Source organism: Engystomops pustulosus, chromosome 7, assembly GCF_040894005.1.
Source record: "Engystomops pustulosus chromosome 7, aEngPut4.maternal, whole genome shotgun sequence".
In the NCBI taxonomy this organism is placed as follows: Eukaryota; Metazoa; Chordata; class Amphibia; order Anura; family Leptodactylidae; genus Engystomops; species Engystomops pustulosus.
Window position 1 is genome coordinate 149,468,266 of NC_092417.1, and position 22,753 is coordinate 149,491,018.

The following is a 22,753-nucleotide window of genomic DNA, read 5'->3' on the forward strand; positions in this document are numbered from 1 at the left end:
AGTGAACTAATAAAAAATAAAAGTACCATATGTCTTTTATAAATTCTTACATTTTATGATCCATACCTGGTTTTGTCTCCAAAATCTACATTTAAAAAAACCTGGAACATGAAAACATTTTAGTGCTTTAAATGATAATTCATATATAATAAAAAAACAAGTCAAATTTTATGACACGAAATCTCATAAATGATGAGAATTACGCAGAGATTAGACATTACTAGACTAGAGCAGTCCCATCTCTGCCTTCGCTCCATTCAAGTGGAATGAGATTCCCTGATGTTATAGAAGAAAATGCAGGGTAAAAGTATGACATAGCGAAAACATAAAAAAAAACTGAAATAATCATTTACATAAATTTGTGTATATTAAAAATTGATGTATGGCTTTTTCCGAAAAAAAACAAAACAAACCTTGGCTAATTGCTAAAAAATACAGATCTGAGTGACTTAAAAAAATATACTAGTCAGGGCAATGGCAGCAGGACATTCATCCTATCAGTAACACAATCTATAAATGTACCTCAGATTTCAACAAACATAGCAGAGATCAGTCTCCAGTATGTGTGCTTGAGGCTCTGACCATAGTGTGACTTGTAATCTCCATTGCTCTACAGCGCCTATAAGTAATTTGTAGCGCCTTTAAGCTGGTGTGTGGAGACCTAGCTGCCGTGACTCACCCCTTCCCTTTCTATAGGCTTTTACATAATCTGTCACCTCAATGAACTTCCGTCTTGCTAGCAACATGGCAATTCAGCTGATTTAATATATCACAAAGCTTCAGTCTCCTTAACATAATTCTAAAAGTTGATTTTAGAAGGAAGGAAACCATGGATAACCAGAGGATTACCACAGTCACAGTGCCTGGATCTATGAGTAATTGTCCCTGGTTTATCATAAGGGATTTTAACGGTAGATTTACTTTGAAGTAAATGGACCAAAACACATGAGACAAAGCATATAGATCTAAAATAGAGCCAAAAATCATGTGAAAGTCAAACATTGCAGATTGGGCCTCTATAGAGAAGAGCAATTTGTAATTGTTCTGTTCAGAAAAAGAGGAAACCCTTCCTGTATAAAATGTATATACAGGTTATTTGGTAATGGTTTACTAAATCACATTGGTAAAAATATATTGATTAAAGGACATCTACCACCAGGATGAAGCACTGTATGCAAATGAGCCTAAGGGGCTTGAGGCTCCATAAGTGTTAATGTAGCCTAGAGCCCCTCAGGCTCATTTTCATACAATCTTTCATCCTGGTGGTAGATGTCCTTTAGGTATCCTTGGGATAGATTACCCATAGATTGTTGAAGGCAGCATTTGTCTGATCAGAGATATGGGGAGTTGTGACACCATTTCTATAGTTAATAGAGCTGGAATCGTACTGCTCCCATGTTGTAGTGGCCATGCTTAGTTACTGCAGCTCAGTTCCTTTACCCAGAAGTCAGAAAAAAACATGACGTCTCTGTTTAATTTTGCTTCACTGAACCCCTATGACTGCAGTGTCCTTCCATTTTACAGATGTGGAGGGGGTGACTAGGGTAAGAACCCTAAAGTGTGAGGAATCCACCACTCCACAACTCAGAATCTTAGCTTCTTGCACTCAAAATAACCCAAAATAACAGAATTTTGGGCTTACTATGGAATTCCTGATCTTCAGAAGTTGGGCTATAAGATATTATTGTTTAGGAAACTGAATCAATAAAATTATTTATTTATCTTCCCCAATCTTAAGACATAAAGAATAATTTAGAAATTGGAACTATGCTCGGAGATTGCTCCTTTAATAGTTGTGAAGAGTTCCCCTCTCGAGTAGAGAGTCCACTGCCGTAGAATTGCTTGTCCCGCTTCTTTGGTGGTCCTTGAAGAATAAGTTTTCCTTGAGTTACAGGAGATTGTCTTGCTATGCACTTGACGTTTTGCTGGACATTAGAAGGCTCGGTCTATTGGGCAGCCTTTGCAGGATTCCAGTGGCTGTAACGGGACGCATAATGTGAGGTGGTGAGGGTCTCTCTGGCGTTTTAATGGAGGAACGGATAACGGGCTGATGGGAGGTAATTATTCTTCCTCCTAATGGTCTAGAGAAGGAAGAAGATGGATTTTGTAAAACATTTTGCCATAGGACAATAGAACCTGATGTAACGTATCTCTGTGAGTGAACGTTCTACATGGATGTCAGTAACAAAGGGTAAAGCAAAGCTTGATACCCTGTTTCCCCTAAAATAAGACATCCCCCGAAAATAAGACCTAGTACAATTTTGTTCAATCTTAGAAATATAAGGCCTCCCCTGAAAATAAGACCTAGTGGCAGCCATTGCTACATCTCCCCCCAAGCCGTATATTAGTATTAGTAGATCTTTTAGATGCTGCCATAGGTTGTGACATGGGTGAAGAATTGCGGAATAAAATCACTGACTGTTGCAGGACCAATAAGATACAAGCAACTACTGGACATGAAGTGGTCATTTAAGGAAAGTGCTATTGCTAAATATGAGAGGTTTGGAGAGCTATGAGGTTTTAGAAGATGATTTTTTGTTCACCAATAAATGTAAATTCTTCTTCATGGACAAATAAGACATCCCCTGAAAATAAGACCTAGTGCCTCTTAAGGAGAAAAAATTAATATAAGACACTGTCTTATTTTCGGGGAAACAGGGTAATGGAGGTAGAAGTTCTCAAACTATATCTGTCAACAACCATCCATTACAAGGCAGTCACAAAGTTCCCATCTTAACGGAGGCAGTTAGAAGGGCAATTTCATTGGGTCAGGGGAACTCTATATACTCTTAACATATATATTTGACATATAGATTGACCCTCATCTAAACCCCAAGACACTATTTAACACTAGCTGGGATATAATGTTTAAGGAGCAGACATGTTCCTGAAGAGTACAGTAATGGCCAAAAGTTTTGAGAATGACACAGATTTTTACAAAGTCTACTGCATCAGGTTGCTTCTCAGCCAGGGGAATCGGCACTCTCACAGTCTTGCCTAAAAACACATTCATGAATAAAGAATGGCACCAGAATGTCCTCCAAGAGCAACTTCTCCCAACCGTCCAAGAGCAGTTTGGTGATGAACAATGCCTTTTCCAGCATGATGGTGCACCTTGCCATAAAGCAAAGGTGATAACTAAATTGCTCAGGGAACAAAACATAGAGATTTTGGGTCCAGGGCCTGGAAACTCCCCAGATCTTAATCCCTTTGAGAACTTGTGGTCAATCATCAAGAGACGGGTGGACAAACAAAAACCAACAAATTGTGACAAAATGCAAGCAGTGATTGTGCAGGAATGGACGCCTATCAGTCCCAATTTGGTCCAGAAGCTGACTGAGAGCTGCCAGGGAGAATTGCAGAGGTCCTGAAGAAGAAGGGTCAACACTGCAAATATTGACTTGCTGCAGTAACTCATTCGAACTGTTACTGAGCTTTTGTTACTCATAATATGATTGCACTTGTATTTCTGTATATGATAAAAAAAACATCTGACAAACCAGAGGGCAACAGATCATGTGAAAATCTAATATTTGTGTCATTCTCAAAACTTGTGGCCATGACTGTATGGTGTATCGCATGATGGCTCATGGAGGACGTGGCTGAAGAATACATGAAGGTTGAGGTGACAAGTTAGTCACCGTGGGTGATAGGAGGATATACAGTGTATAAATCCTGGATCTTACACTCCAATATATTTTAGAAGTCTTTCTTAGCAGGCTGCACCAGGTCAGTCAGTAGCACTAATTTTTAATGAAGAAATCGGTAGGTACACATAACACAGAGATTCAAGTAAATTTTATGTAGAAATGAGTTGTCTTAATGAGAATATACAAAACACTCACCTGGAGTTACTTTGTCCTAGTGCTCCAGGCCCAGAACCAGACCTTCTGTTGTGCTCATCCAGTGCCGGACTACTATGCTGAGTCCTAATAACATTTTCCTCAAAATCTGCTGGCAGATAGGCCTCATCCCCCATGTATGAATGTGTTGCCATTGTCCTCAGGGCTGTAGTCTTGCTTGGAGTTACGACTCTATGTAAGCGCCTGGCTCGTATATCTACACCCTTGTTCAGTCTGGGGTTAATACCGATTGAAGCTGGTGGGCATGGAGTCATAGGGGGAGATGGCTGCCGCGGAGAATCGTGTAACATCATCTCCTCTACATTCAGTGGCACAGCTGGTAAACAGGAAGAATAATTGAAAAGCATAAAATACAGTATAAACCCATCACATAGAGTCACAGTGCTGTGCAAAAGATAGACAGATGGGCAAAAAAGCCTTTCAATTAACATTGCTTTCAAAAATGTATACTGCATCTGCAAATGTGTTCTGCATCAGAACAACGACCCCAAACATACAGTGTGTGTCATTCAGAAATATATTCAACATAAAAAGAACTTGGAGTGAGAGAAGTGATTATATGGCCCCACAGACCATCAGGTCTGTCTGGGATGACATATAGAGACAGAAGGCCATGACCATAGCTACATCCACAGAACATCTATGGTTACTTCCCTTGATGTTTCTATTTGAGTTCCTTCTAAAACCTTTGCACATTGTTGTAGGTTTAGGTTTCTTTTAGTTTTCAAGGCTTGCACCAACTTGGATCATACTTAAAGGGGTGTTCCCACCTGGGCATTTACATTTAATTTAATTCATTTGCCATATATAAACATTTCTTCAATTGGATGTTATTAAAAAAAATGTAGCCATGTTCCTTAAAAACGAGATAGCTTCCTCGGATAAGACCACCTCATATTTTGGCAGCAGTGGCCAGACATGCACTATTGAGCCCTGTATGGCCACCAGGATTCTGCATTCATTACCACAGGACGGCTTTAGAATATTCATCCTCCTGGACATTTCATATACAAACACCCTTTGTATCTTTGTGCAATCACTCCAGCAGAGGTGGTCGTATCCAAGCACACAGTCTTGTTTCTAAGGGACCATATGAATGCATTTATGAGAAATTATCTTCACACAGGAACTTTTTGTTTAATAACATTGAAGAAATGTATATGGCAGATTAATGAAATTGAATGTGAATGCCACTTTAAATGTGTTTAGCTTCTAGGCTACACGACTGTGTATTTGAGACCATCTATCATGTCTTCGGACGAAACTATATTGCTCCAATTGTCCTGAATATTGGTTGTTAATCCCCCTTCTCTTCTCTAGTTTTGTTAATTTTCTACAATTTTTTCCATTAGTGTTAGGGCCATTGTTTATTCTAACCCCAATTCTTACCCTAACTATAACACTAATGAAAGAATGAAGAAAACAAATGAAACACTATTGGACCTTTTATTAAAAAAATATGTATTTTAGAGAACATGAGGGATTTATATACAAATTTCCAGGACAAATGGAGTAACGCTGGTTCGGACCGATTAGATTCAGACCCAAACTAAATGCATCTTCACTAACTTGCTTCACTGACTCATCTCTAATCAAAGTCTATGGGGCTCATTTACTAAGGGTCTGAACGCCGCCCTTTCGTCGGGTTTCCCGAATATTCCCGTTTTGTACCGAATTGCCCCAGGATTTTGGCTCACCCGATCGGATTGTGGCGCATCGGCGACAGCTTTCACGTGACAGAAATCGGGGGCCGTGGCTGCCGGACAACCCGATGGATTTGGAAAAAATGCAGAATTTAAAAAACGATTTGTGTCGCAAGATCACGCACTTACATGCATCAGGAGGACGTGAACTCCGGCGGACCTTGGTGCAGCAGCGACACCTGCTGGATAACGGGCGCATGACCTTAGTGAATCCCAGCAGACCCAAATCCTCGTTGGACAACGCGCCGCGGGATTGCGACTGGACCGGGTAAGTAAATGTGCCCCTAAATTTGGTAACACTTTCCAGACCTCATGGTTCGATCCTAATCTTTACTCAAAATTGATAGATCCTGTATTGCTGATCAATATCTTATGGTAGAAAAAGTAATGTACATGGGTGTGAGCACCATAACTAAGGCTTGAAGAAGCCCTCACCTGTAGATGATCTAGGAGAAGGAACTGCAGTCTCAGGAGATACTCTAACAAGGCACCCAAAGTCCCAAGTGTCCTCCAGATCTTCATCCTCACTGCTGGAAGATAAACTCTCTCTCTCTTCATCATCACTGTGTGTTATAGTGAGGACCTGTGGAGCCCGTTCATCCTTTATCCTTTGCAGCACCCTAGTGACATCAAGAAGCCATTGTCATTGGAAGTCTTGGTCTACAAAGTTACCCTGGAAAGGCTCAGTTTACATTACACCTAATGATACAACTGTTGTGTCCAATATTAATTTAAAATCAATGAAAACTTGAAGGTACTGGTTAGTGCTAAAACTAAGGGCTCTGTTGTGCCTTCTCAAAACGTGTCAGAACAATTTGTATTCCATGAAGCATTTCCATTTTTAATTTCAAAAATATTAATTTTTTTACAAAAAAATAGAAAACTACCATTCCAGTGCCCCTGGAGCAGTTTCACATTGGTTGCCCTATAGGAACAGTAATACATTTCTCACTCCTTCCCCATCACACAATCCTTCCCCTGGGCCTGCCATGGACCAGGTGCAGATTTGTGCCTGAAAATTCGCAAAAATGACCCATAAGGCAAGTGTCACATGGAACATCTGGAAAATAAAGATACATAAGGCACTGCACAAAATTTACAGGAAAAAAAAAACAGAAATAAAGAGACATGAACTCCTCAGTGGACTCATGTTTGCTATCATGACCCTTCTGATCATAAGATAAGTTATTATGTCATCATTCATCCTTGGGATATTGTCTTACTCGTGGTGTCTCTCTCGCCAGGCTTTCAGTTCTGAAAATACATTGTCCCGATCCTTCTGAGAGACGGTAACAGAATCATAGGAGGCCTCTGGCTTGAAGCCCTTTGGTGGTCCATTCGAGCCATGAGTTGCCTGAAAATGAAGATTACCAGAGGTGTTTGGAGTAGATTTCTAAAATGTTACATTTTATCTTCAACACATGTAAGGGAGTGTAAAGGGATAAAGCCACCACCTCATCACTCTCGAGGGTCCCTTATACAAATCCTAAATAACCCCTGACAATATCAGTGACACATTACTAGTTTTAAGATAAAATAGTCATTGAGTGGGTACTGTTTACAAAGTTTTGTACATTGTAAGGATGACTTGCCTCCATAATAGTGTGACAAGGAGTGGTTACTGTTTAAATTCTGCCATGTAGTGTCCATCTGAAGCCAAACACTATGTTTAATGGTTGTGTTATATGTATTACCATATATACTTGTATATAAGCGGACTCGGATATAAGCCGAGGTACCTAATTTTAACACAAAAAACTGGGACAATCTATTGACTCCAGTATACGCCTAGGGTGGGAAATGCATTGGTCACAGCCTCTACCCAGTATATAGCCATCCAGCCCCTTGGCCCTCAGTATATAGCCAGCCCCCAGCCCACAGTATACAGCTGTTTAGCCCCTTGCCCCCTGTGTATGGATATGGCTCTCTGAACATTATGTTCTATATAGAGATGATCTGACCCAAAGTTTCCATTTCAGTGGTTCCGGTGCATCCCGTGCAACCTGACCATATTGATTGGAGGCCGAACAGCCAGATTGACGCCCCTAGCTACCAGCCATGGTAGTAATTGGATTCAGAAGAAACCCAACCCTGAACCCTAATGGAAACTTTGGGTCCACTCATCTCTAGTTCTATATCATTCAATAATTGAATGGAACTATAACATTACATCATATCCAAATATAAATATGGGCTAATATGAAGTCAGAATTCTTTTTACCCATTTCACTCTCTCTAAATAGTAAGCCTTATATCGCAGAGCCAATGGTGGATCTTCATTAGGTCACTATGGATGGCCACTCGGGACCCCGCAACCCTAGCATTTCCTATACAGAGGTGAGTTAAAGGAAATCTACCATCAAAATCAGGCATGGATACACTAGGGACAAAGGTCAAAGTGCAAATTGCAATATTCTATTTTACTTTTTTCAAGTCTAAAACAATTTCTCAAGAAACCTTTTAAGAACTCCAAATTACTGCTACTGACTATATACAGTTTACATCTTCGTTGTTTTATGTAGTCATGTTAGACCCACCTCCTTCTTACTTGGCTTGAGAATAATTCAGGAATTGGTCTTACTTGGCATTAACTTGCACTTTATATTTACCTGCATTTAATATGTTAATTTCACTTTTTTACTCACACTCTCTATTTTGTTACAGATAAGGATGTATAACCAAATACAACTACCGGTATGTTGCTTCATGGCAAAACTCGGCCTTAACAAACAAGGTCCCATAATGGATGGTTTTTAAGATGATGATATTCACTGCCACCAGGTTTTTTCCTCCATTCATGGTTATCTCAATGCTTTACTATATATACTGTACTGTACATAGGGGAGTATTTTCAGTATTTATAGCAGCAATTTTATCTACAGACACTCACCTCTAACTTTTCCTTTCTTGCACGGAGGGCTTTAATGGGATTCCCACAGATGACTTTGCTAACACCTATGTATGAGGAAAAATGTGAAAAAATATAATGAACTCACACCCTTATAGATGTAAATGCCCACTGACTTCATGTAGCACAATAACAATAAGGCCTCATGCGCACGAATGTATGAAAATGGCTATATATACGTGTAGCATACGGCCCCTTCCATATCAATGGTGATATTGTGCACCGTACAGTTTTTGAAACGTAAAAAAAAAATGTCCTAATTTTCTCATGTATTTCTGTTCGGTATGCCCCATAAAAGTCTATGGGAACGTAAAAATATGTGTTGCATACATGCTTCACCCTATGCTGCTGTATGTACATGCAGTATTCAGGGAGACCTGAACCAGTGGGAGGTGCATCCATCATTTGCCGGAATATGGAATTCCATTGTACGGAAACAGTGCCATACATGCTTATACGGGTGAAAAACGTCCTGTATTTACGGCCAAAATACAGCTGTATATACAGAAGAGGAAAAAACATAGGGTCGTGTGTATGAGGCCTAAGAGAGATCATCAATATACTGTCTTGGGCAATTGTCTTTTCTTTATATATAAGCCCCTTTCTTGATTTAATATTACCATGAGTCAGGTCACTGGCTTCATCATCGATTGGAGATTCATCCGATGGTTCATATGGGCTTCCTTTTCCACTTTGGAGGCTTGTGATAATTCTCCCAGTACTTGAGGGTCTCGGGGCTGAGTGTGGCCTTCTGCTTAGTACTGGTTGGGCTGTACTGGGCCTCAAACCTTTCTTCTTTTGTTCACTTCCTGGATCTTGAAATTCAATTTTTTTATTAAATAATCATGGTTTGGTTACACAGAGATAACAAGACATAGCAATACATGACATGACAACCCCGAGATGGACACCATTCCAACAACCGCAGAAGTTGTCCTAGATTAGAAGTAGACAAACAGGGCCATGGATCGGGGAGGCGGTGGTGCGGGTGCCTGGGAGAGACCGTAGAGGTAAGTACCGTATATACTCGAGTATAAGCCGACCCAAGTATAAGCCGAGGACCCTAATTTTACCACAAAAACCTGGTAAAACCTGTATTTCTTTTACTCGAGTATAAGCCAAGTTTGGCCTATTATTTTATTTAACTTTTGTTTAATTAAATATCTATTTCCAGTTTTAAAGAGAACCTGTCACATTGACTATTCTGTCTGATTAGTGGGTACTAGGTTGTAGAGGTTTATTTTAATACATGTCCATTATAGGTTTAGTTGTCCCAATTTAATTGGTGGTTCTACTAACTGACTGACCTCTCTTTGTATACACTTCTACAAAGGTTTATTGGAAAACACTTTAACATGCTGCCTGCAGATAGGACACTATGTACAATTTCTTCAGCCCCTCCTGCTCTATAACATGCTGCCTGCAGATAGGACACTATTAGAGATGAGCGAACATACTCGTCCGAGCTTGATGCTCGTTCGAGCATTAGCGTACTCGAAACTGCTCGTTGCTCGGACGAATACTTCGCCCGCTCGAGAAAATGGCAGCTCCCGCCATTTTGCTTTTTGGCGACCAGAAACAGAGCCAATCACAAGCCAGGAGACTCTGCACTCCACCCAGCATGGCGTGGTACCCTTACACGTCGATAGCAGTGGTTGGCTGGCCAGATCAGGTGACCCTGGGATAGACTAGCCGCTGCCCGCGCTGCTCGGATCATTCTGTGTCTGGATGCCGCTAGGGAGAGAGCTGCTGCTGGTCAGGGAAAGCGTTAGGGTGTTCTATTAGAATAGTGTTAGGCAGGAGTGATTCAACAAGAACCCAACAGCCCTTCTTAGGGCTACAATAACGTTATACTTTTTTTTTTTTGTTTGCTTGTGGCTGGGCTTGCTGGCACTAGTAGTGCAGCTAGTACCATATTGTGAAGAATTTGCAGGGGGACTTGCTACCGTTGTGTTTAGCTCTTAGTGACACACATATCCACCTCAAACACCGAAGTGGGACAATTTATTAGGGGTTTGATTTCAATTAGGCACAGTCTGCCAGTTTCTTTTTATTTTACGTTTATTTTTTCATAACTCAGCGTCATCTCATCAGTGTGCTTTCATACTTGGCTAGAAAATAGCCAAAGGAGAATCCAAACGGCTTACTTACGCCTACAATAGCGTTATATATATTTTATTTCTGGTTGATCTGCTGGTGGCTGTCCTTGCTGCATTGCATATACTAGCCAATTGTGAGGAATTTGGAGTGAGACTTGCGACCGCTGTGTTTAGCTCTTAGTGACACACATATCCATCGCAAAGACCGAAGTGGGAAAATTTATTAGGGGTTGGATTTCAATTAGGCACAGTCTGCCATTTCCTTTTTATTTTACGTTTATTTTTTCATAACTCAGCGTCATCTCATCAGTGTGCTTTCATACTTGGCTAGAAAATAGCCAAAGGAGAATCCAAACGGCTTACTTACGCCTACAATAGCGTTATATATATTTTATTTCTGGTTGATCTGCTGGTGGCTGTCCTTGCTGCAGTGCATATACTAGCCAATTGTGAGGAATTTGGAGTGAGACTTGCGCCCGCTGTGTTTAGCGCTTAGTGACGCACATATCCATCGCAAAGACCGAAGTGGGAAAATTTATTAGGGGTTGGATTTCAATTAGGCACAGTCTGCCATTTCCTTTTTATTTTACGTTTATTTTTTCATAACTCAGCGTCATCTCATCAGTGTGCTTTCATACTTGGCTAGAAAATAGCCATAGCAATAGGATAGCATCGTTTGGTTTTAAAAACTAAAAAACACACAAAAAAAAAAAAAAAACACAAAAAAAAAGTAAAAAAAAAATTAAAGTTATAACTTTCATTTTCAAAATGTTTAACCCGAGGGCTAGGGGTAGAGGACGAGGGCGGGGACGTGGGCGTCCAACTACTGCAGGGTCAGAGGCCTGGTCCTGGGCGGGGTGAGACACCACCTGCTGATGAGGGAGCAGGGGAACGCCGCAGAGCTACACTCCCTAGGTTCATGTCTGAAGTTACTGGGACTCGTGGTAGAGCACTGTTGAGGCCAGAACAGTGCGAACAGGTGATGTCGTAGATTGCCGACAATGCTTCGAGCAATTTGTCCACCAGTCAGTCTTCCACGCAGTCCACCCATGTCACCGAAATCGGCACTCCTCCAGCTCCTGCACCTCAGCCTCCTCCCCCCCAGTCTGCCCCCTCCCAGGAAAATTTGGCATTTGAACCGGCATACTCTGAGGAACTGTTTTCTGGACCCTTCCCACAGTCACAAACCACTTGTCCGGTTGCTGCTGAGCAATTTTCCGATGCCCAGGTTTTCCACCAGTCGCAGTCTGTGGGTGATGATGACCTTCTTGACGTAGTGGCAGAAGTGTGTAAAGAGGTGTCCAACGATGAGGAGACACGGTTGTCAGACAGTGGTGAAGTTGTTGTCAGGGCAGGAAGTCCGAGGGGGGAGCAGACTGAGGGATCGGAGGATGATGAGGTGACAGACCCAAGCTGGGTTGAGAGGCCGGGTGAACACAGTGCTTCTGAGACGGAGGAGAGTCCTATAGCAGAACAGGTTGGAAGAGGCAGTGGTGGGGCCAGACGGAGAGGCAGGGCCAGAGTAGGTACATCAGCGCCAAATGTGTCACGTAGTGAAGCTCCCGTGGCGAGGGCTCCCGCGGCGAGGGCTAGATTTTCAGAAGTCTGGAGGTTCTTTAAGGAAACACCGGATGACCGACGGACTGTGGTGTGCAACCTTTGCCAAACCAGGATCAGCAGGGGTTCCACCACTACTAGCTTAACTACCACCAGTATGCGCAGGCATATGAATGCTAAACACCCGAATCAGTGGCACCAAGCCCGTTCACCTCCGGCCGTGCACACCACTGCTCCTTCCCCTGTGTCAGCTGATAGTCAGCCCCCTGCCCAGGACCCTGGCACAAAAACCCCATCGTTGCCTCCACGATCTTCCACAGCATCCACCAGCGTTCAGCTCTCCATACCCCAGACGCTGGAGCGGAAAAGAAAATATAGTGCAACCCACGCGCACGCCAAAGCCCTTAATGTCCACATCTCCAGATTGCTTAGCCTGGAGATGCTGCCCTATAGGCTAGTAGAGACCGAGGCCTTTCGCAACCTCATGGCGGCGGCCGCCCCTCGGTATTCGGTCCCCAGCCGCCACTACTTTTCCCGATGTGCCGTCCCAGCCCTGTACCAGCACGTGTCAGACAACATCATCCGTGCCCTGACCAACGCCGTTTCTGACAAGGTCCACCTGACCACGGACACGTGGACGAGTGCTGCCGGGCAGGGCCACTATATATCGCTGACGGCACATTGGGTTAACTTGGTGGAGGCTGGGACCGAGTCTGACCCTGGGGCTGCTCATATACTGCCGACGCCGAGGATTGCGGGGCCTACCTCGGTCCAGGTCTCGAAGGCCTACTATGCCTCCTCCTCCTCCGAACTACCATCCGTGGGCATGGCGCCATCAGTCACTAGCTCTAGGCACAGCAGCAGTGCCGTCGCTAAGCGACAGCAGGCGGTGCTCAAACTGCTGAGCCTAGGCGATAAAAGGCACACCGCCCAAGAACTATTACAGGGCATCACGGCGCAGACTGATCTGTGGCTGGCACCGCTGAACCTGAAGCCAGGCATGGTTGTGTGTGACAACGGCCGTAACCTGGTGGCAGCTCTGCAACTCGGCAGACTGACACATGTGCCATGCCTGGCCCATGTGTTAAATCTGATAGTTCAGCGTTTCCTCAAGACATATCCCAATCTGTCAGATTTGCTCACGAAGGTGCGCCGCATCTGTGCGCATTTCAGGAAGTCCAGCACAGATGCTGCCACTCTCAGGGCAGCGCAGCGCCGCCTCCAACTGCCCGCTCACCGACTGTTGTGCGACGTGCCCATGTTATCCAGAGTTTACCAGCAGCGCAGAGCGATTGTAGACTGCCAGATGTCAACTTCCACCAGAACTGGTAGTCAGGTCAGTCAGCTTCCTCAAGTCTACAATGAGGAGTGGACGTGGATGTCTGATATCTGTCAGGTGCTGAGTAACTTTGAGGAGTCAACACAGATGGTCAGTGGCGATGCCGCCATCATCAGCCTCACCATCCCGCTGCTTGGCCTGTTGAAAAACTCTCTGATCAGCATGAAGTCGGAAGCTTTGCGCTTCTTCCCAAGAGACGGGGGAAGAAGATTCCCTTGTTGATAGCCAAAGCACCCTCAGGTCTGTTTCTCAGCGCATATCGGAGGAGGTGGAGGAAGATGAGGAGGAAGAGGAGGAGAATGTTGGCGAGACACAAGAGGGGAGCATTGCTCAGACCTTCACTGTTCAGCGTGTATGGGCAGAAGAAGAGGAGTTGGAGGAGGAGGAAATGGACAGTCAGGCCAGTGAGGGGAGTGAATTCTTGCGCGTTGGGACTCTGGCACATATGGCAGATTTCATGCTAGGCTGCCTATCCCGTGACCCTCGCGTTCAAAGAATTTATTCCAGCACCGATTACTGGGTATTCACTCTCCTGGACCCACGGTACAAGCAAAATCTTTCCACTCTCATCCCTGGAGAGGAAAGGAGTGTGAGAATGCATGAATACCAGCAGGCCCTGGTGCACAAGCTGAAACAGTATTTCCCTTCTGACAGCGCTAGCGGCAGAGTGCGTAGTTCTGCGGGACAAGTAGCGAGGTAGAGTAGGCGAGCAGGCAGCTTGTCCAGCACTGGCAAGGGTACGCTTTACAAGGCTTTTGCCAGCTTTATGTCACCCCAGCAAGACACTGTCACCTGTCCCCAGTCTTGGCAGAGTAGGGCTGATCTTTACAGAAAGATGGTGAGGGAGTACGTAGCTGACCATACCATCGTCCTAAATGATCACACAGCTCCCTACAACTACTGGGTTTCAAAGCTGGACATGTGGCACGAACTGGCGCTGTACGTCTTGGAGGTTCTTGCCTGCCCTGCCGCTAGCGTCTTGTCCGAGCGGGTTTTCAGTGCAGCTGGTGGCATCATCACCGATAAGCGTACACGCCTGTCGACTGACAGCGCTGACAGGCTGACGCTTATTAAGATGAATAAAGCCTGGATTTCTCATAATTTCCAATCTCCACCAGGTGAAGGAAGCTCAACCTGAATAATTTATGCACTCCTCCTCCTCCTCATTTTCCTCCTTCTCCTCCTCTTTGTACACTAAAGCAGAGGAAACTGGCTATTTTTTGACAGGGCCCACTGGCTCTAGCTATAGTACTTTATGCATTTAATTTTTCTGGAGGGCCACCTACCCGGTCCTCTGTTTTAAACAATTTTTGGGAGTGCCACATACAGGCACTCAATCTATTCAATTTTTCTGGAGGGCCACCTACCTGCTCCTCTGGTTTGAAAACTTTTTTGGACTGCCACATACAGGCACTCAATCTATTTCATTTTTCTGGAGGGCCACCTACCTGCTCCTCTGGTTTGAAAACTTTTTTGGACTGCCACATACAGGCACTCAATCTATTTAATTTTTCTGGAGGGCCACCTACCTGCTCCTCTGGTTTGAAAACTTTTTTGGACTGCCACATACAGGCACTCAATCTATTTCATTTTTCTGGAGGGCCACCTACCTGCTCCTCTGGTTTGAAAACTTTTTTGGACTGCCACATACAGGCACTCAATCTATGTAATTTTTCTGGAGGGCCACCTACCTGCTCCTCTGGTTTGAAAACTTTTTTGGACTGCCACATACAGGCACTATCCAAATTAAATTGTCTCCATAGCAGCCTCCACACGTTGTCTCCATTGCTACCTCCAAAAGTCGTCCATATAGCTGCCTCCATACATCGTCCCCTTATCAAACGAGGTGTGTCAGGTACAAATTTGGGTTGTTTTCATGGATTCCACATCAAAGTTGTTAACTTTGTCGCCACCCTGCTGTGTTATCCACAAAATATACTGGCAAACTTTTACCATTTAGGGATATTATTTCAGCGCTTCTTGCGCATCTGTTTACATTCCCCTCATCCGCCATATCCCAAACTTATAAGAACGCTACTACACTTAACTTGGTGCAGGCTGGGACCGAGTCTGACCCTGGGGCTGGTCATATACTGCCGACGCCGAGGATTGCGGGGCCTACCTCGGTCCAGGTCTCAAAGGCCTACTATACCTCCTCCTCCTCCCACCCCTCCTCCACCTCCTCCTCCTCCGAATTACCATCCGTGGCCATGGCGCCATCAGTCGGTAGCTCTAGGCACAGCAGCAGTGCCGTCGCTAAGCGACAGCAGGCGGTGCTCAAACTGCTGAGCCTAGGCGATAAAAGGCACACCGCCCAAGAGCTATTACAGGGCATTCCACATCAAACTTGTTAACTTTGTCGCCACCCTGCTGTGTAATCCCCAAAATATACTGGCAAACTTTTATCATTTACCGATATTTTTTCAGCGCTTCTTGCGCATCTGTTTACATTCCCCTCACCCGCCATATCCCAAACTTATAAGAACGCTACTACACTTGATCTTATACAAAAGGTTCTTAGAAGTGCTGTTTGGGGAGTAGCCTAGAGACAGGGGCTTGGATTGGCGAAAGCTCGCCTGGCAGCGGAGCGCCAGCTCCATGCCAAGATCCAACTAACATAGTTTTAACTGCAGCACCTTTAATCTACTACTAGTTCACTGCCTCCATACATGGTCCCCTTATCAAACGAGCTGTGTCAGGCAGAATTTTGGGTTGTTTTCATGGCTTCCATGTTAACTTTGTCGCCACCCTGCTGTGTAATCCACAAAATATACTGGCAAACTTTTATCATGTACCGATATTATTTGAGCGCTTCTTGCTCACCTCCTTTGGTTCCTCTCTGCCACCCATTGGTTTGAAGCCTGAGTCCATTTAGGGTATGTCGCCATGCCACTCTCTAGCCTGCTGCCGCTGCCTCTGCATGCCGTCCCCTATAGTGTCAGGGTCAATTATTGGATGTTTTAGATGCTATCTAGCTTCATTCTGTCACTCTGTCATGGCCATGCTGTTGCCCATAATTTTGGCATAATGGTGCGATTATGCAGCCTCAGAGGCATCCATGCATGCTGCCCCTGCTGTTTCCTGTCCATTTCCGTGGTGTTTCCATCCTTTTCTGAGGTTCCCAGGTGTTTGGCCAAGCTTCCCTGTGCAGAGCCTTGGTCCCCTTGAAAAATGCTCGAGTCTCCCATTGACTTCAATGGGGCTCGTTATTCGAGACGAGCACTCGAGCATCGGGAAAAGTTCGTCTCGAATAACGAGTACCCGAGCATTTTAGTGCTCGCTCATCTCTAGACACTATGTATAATTTCCTCAGCTCCTTATGCTCTATAACATGCTGTCTGCAGATAGGACACTATGTACAATCTGCTCAGCTCCTCCTGCTCTATAACATGCTGCCTGCAGATAGGACACTATGCACAATCAGCTTAGTAACAGACTAGTGATGGTTCATTCACGAATGAGCTGGCACAAAGAGCTGGTTCTTTCATGTGAACGACGTGATTCGGCTCCCTTCTGTGTGTCGATAGCTCACTTAATCAACTCAGCACACCCCCAATAAGCCGATAAAATCGGGTTAAATGTGGATTGGAATGGGATAACTGGCTGACGATAATGCACTGTGCTGCGATTCACTAAGATTGTGCGCCCGATATCCTGCATGTGTCGCTTCCCCGTTCAGGTCCGAGTAGTTCACCTTCTGCTCAGCTCCTCCTGCTCTATAATGTGCTGGCAGTAGATAGGACACTATGTACAATCTGCTCAGCTCCTCCTGCTCTATAACGTGCTGCCAGTACATAGGACACTATGTACAATCTGCTCAGCTCCTCCTGCTCTATAACATGCTGCTAGTACATAGGACACTATGCTCCTCTTGGTCTACAACACTCTGCCAATGATCGGTCTCCATGTACAACATGCAAGGTTTTACTGTAGCTGCTTCTTCTGAGCATTAGTGGATGACCATCGGGCCTGCACTTACCACCAGACGCTAAGCCTGTAGCACTTTCCTTGATGGAGTCCAGCACCAGTAGCCAGTCCTGGTTTGGACTTCTTGGTGTGTCTGCTTTCATCTGATCAGCAGGGAGATCATCAAGATATTGTAATTGTGGGATCATTCTGTTCACTACAACACGGTAATTGTAATCTGCAGACTAAGAAGGAAATCCATACATGTGTGAGGACCATCTAGCATCATGAAGACATTTCTTTCTATTACACATGTCTATTCAAAAGTGTATTGGAGCAGGAAAATCACCATGATGTTTATCGGATTATGCAGGGCAGGCACCAGAACTGGGTATACCTGGGAGGTGACGGGGCCCAGAGCTGCTGGGGGGCCCACCTAAGGCTGTACATAAGGAATATATGGGGGTGAACCGGGCTTTCTCTAATGAATCCATAGGGGGTTAAGGGGGCTTTATATAAAATAACAATGGAGGGGGCTGTTTGGGATGACTGAAATTTTTCATGCTGCCACATGAGTTCACTGCAAAGGGGCCTACTGAGGCTCGGTTTTGTTATGTTTTAATTCTAAAAAAAAATTCAATCTTTTGTCTTCCCCCATAAAATTCTTACTTTTGCCATATTCTGACGCCAATAAATATTTTACAGGTCAGTATACCGAGCTATGTAAAGTGTCATTTTTCGGGGAACAAGCTGACGTTTTTATTGATACCATTTTGGGGACTGCTTAACACTTTAGATCACTTTTTATTGAAATTTTTTGCAAAATCTCAAAAATGTGGTGAATTTGACATTTGGGTGCTATTATCTGTTTCCGGTAATAATCGTTTTTATGTTGTGATACCTAATATGTTTATGATTTTTACTTGATTATTTTTATTTGTGTTCTAGGGAAAAGAGGATGATTAGAATTTTGATATAGTATATTTTTTTACACTTTTTAAATTTTTTTTACTATTATTTCAGCCCCCCATAGGGTACTTTAACCTAGGAGGACTGATCACCTATACATAATACGGTAATACAGCTGTATTGCAGTATATTGTAGATATACTGCTTCTATATTACAGTCTGTCTCAGACCTTTAACTGGCTACCATATGTCATTGTGCCGACCGGCGCTATCAGATGACATCATGGGGGGGGGCGCCAACCAGCATTTAAAGATGGCGGCACCCAGATAAAGCACTGCCATGGTCGGGTTTGACTGCTGCTAGCCGAATGGTGGCAGTTTCCGGCAGGTGTCAGCTGTGTAACACCTGCCGTAAATGGGGACGACTCTCGGCCCTCTCTATACTGCCCTTGCTGCTTTATGTCATTTATAGTCATACAGCAGTAAGAAAGTAGTTAAAAGAGATGGCCACTTTTACGTATCTTAACCAGGGGAAGTATAAGAACCAAATAGGGTCACCAATATTATATGCTTTCTTTATTAAAGTTTGGTATCCCGTGTCCTGTTGGCTCCTGATTTGATGGATTGAGTGGTCTGCGCAGTCACGGTCATAACTAATCTCATATCAGTGGTTGGAGGGGTTCGTGGATGTATCCTAACAGCAAGCTGCAAACTTTATCAGGGGAAGTATAATATGGCTGACCCTATTAGGGTCTCATACCTACCCTGTAAAAGTTAGTATAAATGGCAAACATCCAAACATGTAAAAAAACACAATCATATCTATAATGATCAATGCTATTCTGGAATAATACACATAAAAACCAATACAGGGGCGGCCCCCTACTTAAGAACACCCGACTTACATACAACCCCTAGTTACAAACGGACCTCTGGATATTGGTAATTTATGGTACTTTAGTCCTTGGCTACAATTAACAGCTATAACAATTATCAGAGGTGTCTGTAATGAAGCTTTATTGTTAATCCTGGTTCTTATGACAATCCAAAATTTTAAAAATCCAATTGTCACAGAGACCAAAAAAAATTTGGCTGAGGTTACAATTATAAAATATACAGTTCTGACAAACCTACAGAACCTATCTTGTACATAACTCGGGGACTGCTTGTATACGATATAGACAGATAATGACATCACTATGGCTGGTGTAAACCGAGAGCGGGGGCTCCTGGTAATTTGGACATGAGATCACCAGAGGAGATGATCTCACTTAAGGTGAAATCAGATCAGGCTGCCGAGTCAGATGTAGACAGAACGGCTGATAACCTTGTTAGAGACTCTGTCTGGGGACAGATGGAACTTCACACATCATAGACGCCATGGTCAGCATAGACTGGCATTACTGCTCTAAAGTCATTACATCTGGAGACTTAACCCGCATTTTGCTGGGATGGACAAAACACTCTTCCGAGAATGGATCCTAAGTAATGGATGTCCATAGATGGATTCTCTATCTGGCTATTGATCTTATATGGAGCACTCCTCTTATTAACATAGGTGAACTAGGAAGATCTTAAGAATGATGCAATGAATCTCCATCACAAATATCTATACGTAGTAGCCTACCTCAGTGTCTTCAGGACGGGGTCGGGCACATATGGGGTTGCCTTCCACTGTGAGTGTTGTAAGCTTGGAGCACAATGCTAAGTACTGTAGTTCACTTATGTTATCTAGGTTGTTTCCTTCAAGATCAAGGATCTCCAGATCTTCTAACATGCTGACTTGGCTGAGATCCTTCAGATCATTGTAAGCGAGGTAAAGTTCCTGTAGGGGTAAATGGAACATCTCATGGGATCAAAAATCACATACAGGAGCGTAACTAGGAGAGTCAGGACCCCATAGCAGACCTCCGAATAGGGGCACCCCTCCCCCCTTTAAAAAATTCTACATTTTGTTTACTCACACATGTGAGTTACAATCACACACATTTATATACTCATATATACACATATTTATATGCATACAGTAAATACACACACATACATACAGTACAATATACACATATACATACAGTATATACACACATACATACAGTATATACACACACATACATACAGTACAATATACACATATACATACAGTACAATATACACATATACATACAGTATATACACACATACATACAGTACAATATACACATATACATACAGTATATACACACATACATACAGTACAATATATACATATACATACAGTATATACACACATACATACAGTACAATATATACATATACATACAGTATATACACACATACATACAGTACTATATATATACATAGAGTATATACAAACCAAACACACACATCATATACACACCCAATACCCAGATGCTGGGGCTCCCTGACACTGTGGGCCACATAGCACCTGCTATATCTGCTACCCCTGTAGTTACGCCCTTGATCACATACATTATTTTGTTTTATTCTAGCTGGAAGATTATTGTCAGTTATATTATAGATGTAAATGAGTTGTCTTACAGTTTGACTATGAAAGAAAGTTCTCAAGGTTTAATCCCCTAGTGATGTTAACACAATAGACACTATTTTTAAGTAACAGGTCCTGCTTGTTAGCAGGTGACTGCACCCCTTATGCCGCCCCCCATTTGGCTGAAGGCGGTGCTGCCCGAGGCAAGAGGCTCAACTCGCCTCATTGCTGGTGCACCCCCTAAGAATAAGTACTCAAAGTAATGGAAAAATCCTTATATACAATGACTTAATGATTTATGTGTATAATTAATGAAGTGTACCTTTAAAGAGGAGAATGAGGATATGCCATCCAGATCAGTAAGGCTACAACGAGCCATCCAGAGGACTTGTAAGTGCGACAGTGATGTACCAAGATCCCTAGAAATAAGGCATCAAGGAAATAGTCTTTAAAAACAAAAATGTAAAAATATACCTACTACATGCTGTAAATATCCTTTCTGGATCGGGAATAGATAAAGGTTTTTTTTTTGTTATTTTACAGGTAATAACAATAAAACATCAGCTAAAAATGTAGGTCCCGTATGTTCAATACACAATAAGCTGTTTGTTGGACGTGCCCATTCACTCATCAGATATAGCCCCGGCACCCCTGAAGACGCCACGCAGTTGGCGAAACATGTCGCGGGGGCTATAATTGACCGTCTTTTATTTAGCATAGCTAGTGGAGTGGTATGATCAGTCACATTGAACTAAAGCTATCACAGGACTAGTGGTTCAGCTTAAACGACTCTAGTTAGCACATGCTACATAGAGAAATAATCAACCTTACTATCTATATACTAAATGTGCGGCACCGATACAACCGCACATCAGACTTATTAATCCAAGTCCTAATTCATTTGGAATTATTGGGCAATGTGGTTCACTCTATATATCCCCAATTGTGGGCTTTCTACCAACTTGGTGCTTTCTACCAACTTGGTGCTTCTGGCTTTGAAGTAATAGCTAGGCACCGTTGTAGAGGTGGGTTAATTGGTTACCTATCCTCTACAGGCAATTGTAGCTTATTTATAAGCACACATTGCTACACAGTTGAGTAAAGTAAATAGAGATATACCAAGTGCCTCTCTAGTGACCCCAGCTAGGGGTATTCCTCTTTACAGTATAAGGTTGATATCCACACTGATACGAGTCCTTCGCCGGTGACTGTATACAATAAACTGATCCACTCCACTACTTTGTAGATTTTTAAACATAGTTGTAGTTCACCACTAGTGTCGTGTAAATAGAAAAAACCCATATATAAATTCTTTTAGTTTGGCAATAAAAGTTATGTTTTAGACAAATGGGTCTCAGTGAGGTCCTTTTTGGACCTTTTTTGTATATAATTCTCTTTAGCAGAGACACCTCAGCTCTGCTACATAATTCGCCCCTCCCTTGGGAATGAGAGAGAAGCTGGCTGTGACTAACATGCTGAAGAGAAATCAAGTTGCTCATTGCTCCCTCGGGAATTCTCTTCAGGGAGTCACACACAGCCAATGCACGCATTTATGTGCAGTTATCCTTATAATGCTGGTGTCCAACACAATTGTAAGTCTTCATTTCTATATGGGACTAATCATACATAATCCTTACCTGATGGACACTATGACGCTGTTGTTCAGCTTCAGTTCTCTAAGGTTTGGCATATGTGTACCTATGGTAATAAGAAGACATAAGTATTTTCGCACATAATTTAAGTTATTATACCATAAGAGACCTTCTAGTGGATTCAAGAGTTTAGCCAGGGCTGAGATGATAGAAAATAGTTATATGGTTCCATGAAAGTAATAGCATGTGACACCTGTAAAATACCTTCATGGACCCAAATATAATGTGAAACACAGGAACTATTGTTACTGACTTTTCTCTGTCGCGCCTTATGAATGATCAGGTCTTTTTCTCTTTTTGCTTTTTTTCTTAGACTTTTCATTGCAAATGTC

The 22,753-nt window shown here is 43.2% G+C and overlaps 1 protein-coding gene across 5 annotated transcripts in view; it reads right to left on the reverse strand.

Moving 5' to 3' along the window:
* Nucleotides 1-1,267: 1,267 nt before the first annotated feature.
* The window catches only part of LRRC56 (leucine rich repeat containing 56), a 125,921-nt gene continuing 104,435 nt past the window's right edge, over nucleotides 1,268-22,753 (reverse strand). For all 5 annotated transcript variants that reach the window (XM_072118216.1, XM_072118215.1, XM_072118217.1 and 2 more), the window contains exons 5-14: nucleotides 22,407-22,467; nucleotides 21,092-21,188; nucleotides 19,912-20,109; nucleotides 17,449-17,620; nucleotides 9,095-9,289; nucleotides 8,457-8,521; nucleotides 6,790-6,920; nucleotides 6,002-6,186; nucleotides 3,846-4,179; nucleotides 1,268-2,081 (exon numbers count right to left, since the gene is read on the reverse strand). In XM_072118216.1, coding sequence (XP_071974317.1) covers nucleotides 1,907-2,081; nucleotides 3,846-4,179; nucleotides 6,002-6,186; nucleotides 6,790-6,920; nucleotides 8,457-8,521; nucleotides 9,095-9,289; nucleotides 17,449-17,620; nucleotides 19,912-20,109; nucleotides 21,092-21,188; nucleotides 22,407-22,467 — 1,613 coding nt within the window. In that variant the 3' untranslated portion in view covers nucleotides 1,268-1,906. The remainder of the gene's footprint in view (nucleotides 2,082-3,845; nucleotides 4,180-6,001; nucleotides 6,187-6,789; nucleotides 6,921-8,456; nucleotides 8,522-9,094; nucleotides 9,290-17,448; nucleotides 17,621-19,911; nucleotides 20,110-21,091; nucleotides 21,189-22,406; nucleotides 22,468-22,753) is intronic.